The following is a 10,809-nucleotide window of genomic DNA, read 5'->3' on the forward strand; positions in this document are numbered from 1 at the left end:
AGGACAATGGTGTATGTAAGCAAATGTCTTGACTGTGCTCTGCTTTGGGATTGCCTCTACCCAGTTTCTCCCTGCTTAATAGCAAACACTTCACGGCAAACAGCACAGCTAATAGGGTACAACTCCATCCACCTATCCAAACTTCTCTTTAATTAATTTCCTGAAAAATTCAAGGGAAGTTTTACTGTGTTTTAGGATTCCATACAGATATGTAGTCAACTCAAAACACACACTACACCTTCCATCCACTTAAAAATATAAGGTAACAGGCTTGCCTAGTTTCCCCTATTCTTCTCTTTGTTTCTTGTCAATCAGCATTCTCTGATACTACTGAAGTTTAGAGCTCCAAAATGCTTATTTCATCAGTTATCTGCTCGATGGCATATTAGGTCTTTCTGCATTACTTATTACTAATCCAATGATACTAGTAGGTTGTTATTAATTTTTAAAGCAGATTTCTTTACTGTGCTCTGCTTTATATCTCCTTTACTTGCAAGCTCAAATTCAGACAAATTCCTGAAAGACTGCTGTAGTTTGAGTGCTTCACATGCAATCTCCAAGTGTGATATTAAAACACATTGTCTTGAGAGGTATGGGTGAATACCAATACTTTTGCATTTAGAGCGGCAAACTTTCATTTCATTTGTATTTCAATTGGCTGACTCAAGAGAATAAAAAGCAGGAGGAAGTGGTCTTCTCATTCTCCCTCCAAAGCTGCAAGTTTTCTCTTCTTCAGGAGCAAACTACAGGTGGGCATAAAGGTCTACCTTCACAATTTTGCAGCACTGGAACTGGCTTTCAGCTCCAAACTCACAATGTAGCTTAAGTATAGTATTATCATCTATTTTCACATGTACCTTTAATGGATGAGGATGTGCGGAGATTTTGCAAGTGAATTGATTATAAGAAGGGAAATCAAAAAAGTGCCTGCAAAATCAAGCAATTGCATTAGGCCTCTACAGCAGAAGGAAAAGTCTGCTTAAGAGCTTCCCACAGTGAAAAAGCAAGCAACTAGCATTTATTTCCTTGCTCTTTTTCTGGTTTATTTTGCATATTTAGAATAAAGAGTTGAAGTAGCACAAGTATTTGTTCAAATAATCAAAATGTCATTTAAAATCAAAAGAGCTTATTCTTTGGCAAAGCGGTCCGTCTGGATTTTAAATGGTACAATACCCTGGACAACATGACAATTTTTATAATTATTTGTCTAGTTTTATGAGAAGCAGTTGTCATTCCCTGTTAATACTTTACATCTACACATTTTCATGCTCATAGCTTTGGTACGATGTCTTAGAAAATACTTGTACATCTGCTAATTTTATATTATTAAAACCTTCACTTTTTAACTGCTTTGCTTGTGAAATGTGAACAAGTTCTGTTGTCATGGATACATAAAGATTAGGGAAGGGGTAAAACTACCACAAAATCTGCATGCATGAATAACCTGAATTATGAATGCTTTTTTTCCCCCTACACAGGATTTGCATGATTTTGCAAATGTAGCTGCACCACTTAGTTGATGATGTTAAAAGTTCGAAACATTTGCTTTATCTGAAATGCTTCTTCTACAGTTGCTAATATTGTACAAGCTCATTTAAGTGCCCATGAAACAATGGCAAAATCCAGCTTCTGTAATCAGAAGGTTGTTTTTCTTTTTTAAAACATCTTTTTGTTTGTTTGCTTTTTAAGAGTCAAGGCTATGTATGACACAGCGCGTATCCTTTAATGCAACTGGACTTTCTTCTTCCTCCAGTACTGCTGACAGACCCAAGGCAATATTTTCCTATCATTTCCTAGCTATCCAAAAGCCACTTTTATTTCAGAGAAGATGAACCTTTAAAAAGTCAGGACAAAATACAGAGCAGGGAGGGGGAAAAACCACAAAACCAAACAGTTTCTACTTTGCGGAAGTAACATAGTTGGTATTAATCCAGACAGGAAGTACCTTTTGCTATGCACGCCAGGCAAGTTTTGACACTACCTCTAGGTACTTTGCCGTGAAGAGCCTATTCTGACTCTCAACTTGACCTGCACAGACACCTGCTACATGATCAAGTTTAGAGATGTTCTAAACAGCAAAGGCAAACAATTTCCCCAGCTACCACTTTCATCAATAATGAACTTGGTTGCTCAAAGAAAAGACTCAGGAAAATGACAGCAGAATTTCCAAAGGATGTCAAGGCAAGGAAAGGAAAGAAAAATACATAATGGCCAAAATAATTTCTGTAAGGAAAGATTTTTGGCCTTCAAGAAAAATATGCAAATTATGAAATTAAAAATATGTTATATTATATGTAGTAATATATTAATTGCAAGTAATAATAAATTATAATAATATAAACAATATAGGAGTATATGTTACAGAATATACAATACAATTCATAATTTATAATTATATGTAATATCTTTTGCAACATTTTTGATAGCTATATCATTCTTGCTCTTCCTCTATCGTGTATACAGCTTGCATTTAGAAATGCACATCTGCAGGTTAGAAACTAAGAATCTAGGTGGTGGCAACACACCAGATCAATTTGACTGCACTGAAAAAATAACAGAAAAGCATTGTTCAATTTATAAAACCTTTATGGAGCACGAGGCATATTTTATTATTAATATTTTATTTTAAACATTTAAGTAAGTGAAGAAAGGAAATGCTGAAGAGTCACAAGTTATCAAAAAAATTGAAATAACCAAATAAAGTTTAAAACATAAAATGTTCCTTCTTCCATTTAAAAATCAGCTTCTTCATGCAAAAAAGAGAAAACAGGGCAGAGGCTTGTTCTACTGTGCCTCATGAAATATTTTCATGAGTAAGATCGTTTATGAAAACCAAAGAAGTATCAAAAACATTTATACGTGCTGAAACAAAAAATGAATTACATAATACATCAGTAAAGCTTAGAGAGGTCTTTCTGCATACCTAATTTTGAAGAAAGAGTACCTGCATGTCAAATACTTTGAAATGTTTGGATTAGGTGACATACCAACTTTTCAAATATGCTTATATAGCTACTTTCCCAGGCACTTTATTTTGGTGTCTCCTACATACTGCTTAGTCCAAGTCACTTGGATTCTGAGAGCTGCTCCGAGTCCAAGAAATAGAAAAACCTCCTTAAATCCAGTGAAGTTTCACCCCTCCAAAGACACAGACTGCACGTGCAGCTCTGAAAAGATTCTCTGGATCTAAACTCTTGTTAGAATCATAGAATATCTTGAGTTGGAAGGGACCCATAAGGATCATCAAGTCCACCTCCCTGCTCCTCGCAAGACTACCTAAAACTAAACCGTTTGACTAAAAGCATTGTCCAGATGCTCCTTGAACTCTGACAGGCTTAGTGCCATGAACACTTCAGCGGCGAGACTGTTCCAGTGACCCACCACCCTCTCAGTGAAGAACCTCTTCCTAATGTCCAATCTGAACTTCCCCTGATGTAGCTTCATTCCATTTCCTCGTGTCCTGACGCTGGTCACCGGAGAGAGGAGATCAGCACCTCCCCCTCCACTGCCCCCCTTGAGGAAGCTGTAGAGAGAGATGAGGCCACCCCTCAGCTTTCTCTTCTCCAAGCTGAACAAACGAAGTGACCTCAGCCACTCCTCATAAGTCTTGCCCTTGAAACCCTTCACCATCTCTGTTGCTCTCCTCTGGACACACTCTAATAGTTTGATGTCATTCTTATACTGAGGTGCCCAAAACTGCACACAGTACTCGAGGTGGGGCCATACCAGCGCAGCGTAGAGTGGGGCAATCACCTCCCTCAATCAGCTAGCTATGCTGTGCTTGATGCACCCCAGGATACTGTTGGCCCTTTTGGCTGCCAGGGCACATTGTTGACTCATATTCAACTTGCCATCAACCCAACCCCGCAGATCTCTTTCTGCAGGGCTGCTCTCCAGCCTCTCATCCCCCAATTTGTAAGTATAACCAGGATTACCCCCTCCCAGGTGGAGAATCCAGCACTTGCTCTTGTTAAATTTCATATGGTTGGTGATTGCCCAGCTCTCTAGTCTATCCAGATCTCCCTGTAAGGCCACTCTACCCTCAAGGGAGTCCACAGCTCCTCCTAGTTTAGTCCCATCGGCAAACTTATTAGTGTACATTCAATTCCTGTGACCAGATCATTTATAAAAACATGAAAGAGCACTAGCCCTAAAATTGACCCCTGGGGAACCCCACTGGTGACTGGCCGCCAGCCTGATGTAACCCTATTTACTATAACTCTTTGAGCCCGACTCATCAGCCAATTGCTCACCCAAAGTATTATGGATTTGTCTAGCTGTATGCTGGATGTTTTGTCCAGAAGGATACTGTGAGAGACAGTATCAAAAACTTTTCTAAAATCCCCAAACCCCACATCTACTGGCTTCCCTTGGTCAACTAGATGGGTGGGCTGCTTCAGATCTGGCTATTTTATCCATAAAATGAAGGAGATTTTTACAAAAATCAAATGGGAGATTTTCAACATAAGGAGGGAGGATAAGAGAAGGCTTTCTATTTTAAGACAGTGCAGAATAAAGTGATGCTGAAAGTTGGGTTTAATAAAAGAGGACATTAGAAAAATCCACCAAAACATTGTATTACAGTTAAAAAGAATGCAAAAGTAAAACATCCCAAAACTCAGGCAAACTGGTGCTTGGCAGCACTGACTAGAAGATAATTTCTCATAAGGATTCTTTCAATGCTCATTTCAAAAGTCCTCTCTGCAATGTTATAGATAGCAGTCCACACACAGACAACAGGATGGATGTATGACTGCATGGATACAGCATTGGTCAAAGTGATAATAGTGGACGGGGTCCCTGTAGGCTCACTGACATCTCTTTCTCTATTCAGACATTACAGAAAAGCGAAATTGCTCTGGAGCTCAATGCAGAATTTAGTTTCTCTTGTTCAACTTCAGAAGAAAGAGGATTACCAGCAATTTCCTGCTTTCCTTAGTGGCCTACCCTGCAGTAAACCTCCATCTATGAAGACTGATAGGTACTTCACTTGTAGGCACTTTGGGCTCCTAAGAAGTCACATGAGGGCTTCATGGCTATAGTGGTCACTAACACAGTGGTTTAATTTTCACTGTGGTTTTAATTTACTACTGAACAGCACTTTTACAAAATACACTGCAGTATACTTACTAACTTGTAAAAACATAGTAGCACAAATGTCCTCAGTAGCATGTTCTTAACACTACAGCTGAGAATAGAATACTCTGCTACCCATTTCTGTTTCTTTTCACTTGTCCAGTAAAAAAAAAAAAAGTTCATGGAGTTTTGTAATTTCAAGGTACAAATTTTGAAGAAATTCTACAGTATTTGGTTACTCTTATAAAAACAGTCTAGTGCACTTCAGGAGCCACAGGGTGGGAAAGGTAAAGGAAAGGGAACCCAATATCAAAAATATCTAGAAGTTTCAATCTTCTAGATTTAAAGAAAAGTGGGACATTCAACCAGAGTTCCTTGACATAAAGCAAGCTTTACTGATTTGTTTTTCTAAGGAAAAATAAGATATTTTTCAACGTAAAATGGCAAAATCTATGCCCCTTATTTTCTTTACTTCCACCTAACTTTTTCCAAAGTGGGAAAAAGCATACTTTTGTAAAATACTGAAAGGCTGAACTTTTACACACTGTGGGCATCCCAGCATACCTCCTGAATAGCTGTCATGACAACATGTTGAACCGATTCTTCCATCATCATTATGGTCTGGATGTACTCTGAAAATAAAAGCATTATGAAATGTTACTGCTGAAACTCAAGTCACACAGAACATGAGGTCAGAAGCTGCATCCTTCCGACAAAATAACTAGGTGCCACAGATGACACTGAAATGCATAATCACCAGCCAAGTCCCACCCCAACAAACTCAACAAGACTTTATCAGAAGTCTGTTCAGACATAAATCCAGGCTCGCTGGAACTCTGCAACAATGGAAAAAGTACATGATCGTCACCCATTTTTTTCCTTCTGGCATCTTACACTTCTGAAACAAATATTTATACTCCTTTTCTCACTTTGTTGCCAAACTACTCAGGCCATACGAGTACACAACCCACACGCAGGTTGTCCTTTTCCGTAAGTTTAACAATAATGTCCTGCCTTCCTACAGCATCCTCATTTCAAGGCATTTTCATATCTGTTCTTGGTTTCTGTTCTTATTTCTGTTCTATATCACAAATAAGTGCCCTCCACTTTTTCATTCCCCACCTATGTGTAGATGTGAACTACACAACAAGTACCTTGTAAGATGATACAGCGGTTAGAAGGACAAATTCTGACATTTAGACCACGTCAAGGAGTTCACGACTTGCCCAGTATCATATGGTTTCCAGTCAGATATGATCACCTTTACCTGTGACCTGTATTCTTTTAATGATTTGCCCAAGACGAAGATGCTGGGAATCAGTCACCTCAAAGTGATTAATTAGGTCATGCCAAGTCTCACTCAAAGTACATAAAACTAGACTGTTCCAGTATTTCAAACACATACATTTTTAATGTCCAGACTGAAAGAGTAAGAGAAACACAGTAATAAGATATACTTCCCACTTGAGGATGCCAAATAGTCACCAAAAGGAAGGAAGATAATTTTACATAAAACAGAGAGGACAGGAGGCCTAATAGAACAGATTTATTTATGTACTCATGGAAGAAAATTATCTCTATTTTAATTACTAGGATAGCCAGACTGTCTCCTGATTAAAGGAAGAATAAAAGTAATTTCAGAAGGAGAAATTAAAGTGATTTAGGCACCTGAGAAAACTGGAAAGGGGAAACTAGCTATAAAAGCTAAGATGCACCATGCAAGAGGAAGACAAAAGGTCCGAAACCCTGGCCGCCATTTTGTCAGAAAGGAAACCAAAATGAGTTAATATCTGTGTCTCTCAGGAAGAGACAGATATTTGATGTGACTTTAATGCAAATACAGTAAACATAGTTTTATTTACCCACATGTGTATTTTATAAACATGTTCCTATGCTTCCTGTTTTAAGTGTTAAGAATAAATGTCTGTAGTTGCTTTGTTACTTTAATCTGGCTTGAATTAAGTGTAATTTAAGGTAACTGGGTAACAATAAGACACCCTGCAACCAAGGCAAGTTTAGAGCATGAGATTTGGGACACTTCAACAAGCGTCTCCGCCATTCATTGCATCCTCTGTGGCATCTGCAGGAAATATGAATGGGTCCCTATTTTACCTGTGCAGGTCAGATAGACAGCTGGTGCCATGGGAGTCAAGAGAGGCATAAGTCTCTTTCAGTGACTGCTGAAGTGGGATTCAATCGCCTAACAGATGCCTCAAGTGACATTCTGGATGCCTTTAAGGTATCATGCTCGGTCTTCAGCTGCTGCCCAGAAGGGCATGGTTGCCAACATTACTTTGTCCTATTTGCCAACGCCAAGCAAAAGTCTCAGAAACTAAAGTATCCCAAATCCCACCAGACACATCTTCAGACCCACCCCAGTCATACTGATGGCTCTGGGCCATATAGTAAGATGCTGACTGGAATGCATTCCTAAAACAAAGAGTCACACAGAATTGTGCAACAATCACATTTTTTGATTCTTAACTATCCTGACCTACCTCATAAATGGTTAAAGGGTGAGCCCAGGAATTTTCCTTTGTAGAGTGCCTTTTCAGCTCAGCGAACAAAAATTGAAAATATGTATGTGGGAAGCAAAACCAGTTCCACAGTTTGAGACTCCAAAACTAGTGAAGCGTATAGCAAAACAATAGTTATTATCTGTACGACAAAATAATGTAATCACTGAAAAAAAAAAAAACATTTGTCTCTGACAGCAACCTGAGAAATACAATTTTTCCCCTAAGCAGTTACACAACAAGCTGGATTTTCATTCGCTGCCGGGGAGAAAACATGCTTTCAAAATTTAATACCTTGCTTCTGTTCACAATTCACAGCGCATCCCAAAATAAGCTGAAGCATTCTCCCAAGCTCCGCAGCATCAGCATGCTCTCCGATCAGGTTAACATCAGGAAGGGTGAAGTCATTAATCTGTTGCCCTAGAATCTGCATAAAGACCCAGTAACACACATGTCTGTATCACTACACATATACATACACACACATTTCAAAATACAAAGATGATTCACAATCAACAAGAGCAATTCATTTGTACTTTAACATAGTTTTCAATCCACCTTTAAAACAAACTAAATCGCTTAACACCTTACATCCAAATATTAAACCATCCTGCTTGACACAACTAGTATTTGGGAGAAGACAAACCTGACTGTCTCAACTAGTAAGAAACTATTGGTTTCAAGCTTAGAAAGATTTTTTTCTTCAGATAAGAAAGGTAACAAAGGCAGGTTTCCACTTGATCAACAGCACATGGATAATTAATTTTTTTTTAAAGCATTCCACTAAAAAAATATAACACCTAAAAACACCTTATGTAGCATAAAATATTATGCACAAATCTCACATTTCTTACCACTAGAAAGCCATACATTGAAATATTTCACTTATACATGTGTCCAGCACTGATGCATGACAAATAGAAGACAGTAAAAAACTCAATCACTCGGCCTCACGCTTTTAGAAAATTTAAGGACATTTAGCAAGTCTCAGAGCTAAGAAAGCTAGTTCCATGGAAGAAAATTTGAGGTAGTAGTACAATACATAATTAAACAGCCCCCATGCAGAAAGAAATGAAAAAAAACCAAAACAAAACAAAAAAACCCATGTGACTTACAATTAATGTAATCTGATTTATAATTAAGAAGGATTTACATTAATGATTGTCAGTAGAAGGAATTAAACAATTCTGTTAAATTGTTCATAAAGAGCTTTCAGGGGGCTGAAAATACGAATATGAAATACGGAATTAAACACATCTCTGACACATTAATTGCAGATAAAAAGAAACTGTCACTTCTGAAGCAGGGTGCAGTAAAGAAACAATGACTATGGAGGGAATCAGTCATTTGTTTGCTGGATGCCCTTTTTTGTGTTAATACTCAAGAAAAACAGAAAATCAGGTAAAGATATTCATAAAAAAAATTTAATACATGTATATGAAGAATACACGGAAATCAAGCCATTCAAAAGTTTTCCAGGGTTGGGCTTTGTGGAATTGTTGTGGTTGAGTTTGTTCTTGCTTTGTATGGTGGTTTTTGTATTGTGGCATTTTTTTTTTTAAACAGCTTTCTCAAAGAATGAGCACCAACACTACTAAAAATCTCTGTATACTTTAAAGGACCCAGATTTACTCTTTTTGGAAAAGACTTCCTTTAGGACATTCTAGTGAGAAAATAAGAATTCTGTGAATGCATCAAGCACAACGGAAAATATTACCATTGTATATAGACTGCGATAATACAGTAAAACACCATATTATTTGAACTATACAAATCTGATATGTGTTTATATATTGATCTGTAGTTCCTGAATTTCTTATAAATGCAGTGCCAGATTTAAGTTAATAATACTACAACAGCTTTATAGTTACTGATAATATAATTGCTGTTGAAGAAAGTTGAAGGGAAGAGGCATATCAGCAGGCACTATGAAGAAGCCAAGGATGCAAAAGTGTAAATAGAGGATTTTGAAATAAACATGAGATACAATTTTAATTAAAAAAAAAAAAATTTGAAAGAAATATGAAAATGAAGGATAGACCCTGCAACAAATATGTTGAGATGAAAAAGAACATTTTCCCCCTTTTTAAATAAATAAATATAAAAGACCTTTACAAAAAAGTGAAAGTTTCAATTCCAGAGCAGCAGAGTTCTGCAGCAAGATTACTGGGGCATAACAAAGCATGCAAGCTATAAATAGGTAGCTTTGGCTTCTTGTTCCTCCATACTATATAATTGACAAAGACAGCAATGTAGGCTAGCTATTGAAAGACTGTCCTCCGATACAAATTTTTGAAGATGAACAAAATTAGCATATCCACTTTTCAAAGGCTTTTAACTATATCAGGTAAAATCCATATACATTCACATCTATGTTTTTGTAGAAGGTGACTGCTAGGAGACGGAATCAGGTTGAGGAAATCATAACCAGGATTCACAGTACAATCCAGATCATCTCCGTTACCACCACAAGCATTGCCTCGGCAGAAAAAAAAGAAACCAAACCAAAATCCAGTCAAACTTATAAACGTGCATTACCTTTGCAGAACTTAATCAGCTTGAAACAGCTCAAAACTTGCTTAGGAGTAAAGTTTTCACACCAGAAACTTAATCATCATACATACCAACTAGCCGAAAAGAAGCTGGCATCACTTTGTCATAGTAGTATTAATTTTCTATAACAAAAAACTTATTTGTTTCTTTCTAGAATTGTCAGTTATGACCAGCTTGCTTAACCATCAATTTACAAAATTTATTTCAACATGGATACCTGACCATTCACTGAATATGAGCTCATAAGTCTAACTTCTTCTTTCTAAAAATCTGTTCATTTTTAAGGACTTAAGTTTACTAACAAGTATCTTCCTCTCTGAAGTATTTATGAGAAGCTAATATTTTGAGACAAGCAATGTCCAGAACATACATATTATGGATTTTGTGCTGCAGCCTGTACAGATCAATTTGCCTCAAAACATCACTGAAACTAAAAGCATATTTCAGCTGAAGATTCACCACTGAAAAAAATGCTGTATTGTACCTCCTCTGGAGTGGTTCATTTCTGAGTTTGCTCAATAGTCTGAGAGAGAATGCCAAGGGCAGACTCCAATATCCCAGGACCAAAACATTTAATTGAAAATTTTACTGTGGGGAGAAGCTAAAAATGCTCTTTACTCTCTCCCCTCAAGAGAAAAAAAAAAAAAAGGAAAGAGGCAGTCTT

General features: G+C 37.3%; 1 protein-coding gene across 1 annotated transcript in view; it reads right to left on the reverse strand.

Moving 5' to 3' along the window:
- HOOK3 (hook microtubule-tethering protein 3) overlaps nucleotides 1-10,809 on the reverse strand; it is a 70,023-nt gene that overhangs the window by 41,059 nt on the left and 18,155 nt on the right. Inside the window, exons 4-5 of the mRNA XM_009331502.1 lie at nucleotides 7,887-8,019; nucleotides 5,641-5,708 (exon numbers count right to left, since the gene is read on the reverse strand). Of these exons, the coding sequence (XP_009329777.1) occupies nucleotides 5,641-5,708; nucleotides 7,887-8,019 (201 nt within the window). The remainder of the gene's footprint in view (nucleotides 1-5,640; nucleotides 5,709-7,886; nucleotides 8,020-10,809) is intronic.

Source organism: Pygoscelis adeliae, unplaced genomic scaffold (assembly GCF_000699105.1).
Source record: "Pygoscelis adeliae isolate BGI_AS28 unplaced genomic scaffold, ASM69910v1 Scaffold289, whole genome shotgun sequence".
NCBI lineage: Eukaryota > Metazoa > Chordata > Aves > Sphenisciformes > Spheniscidae > Pygoscelis > Pygoscelis adeliae.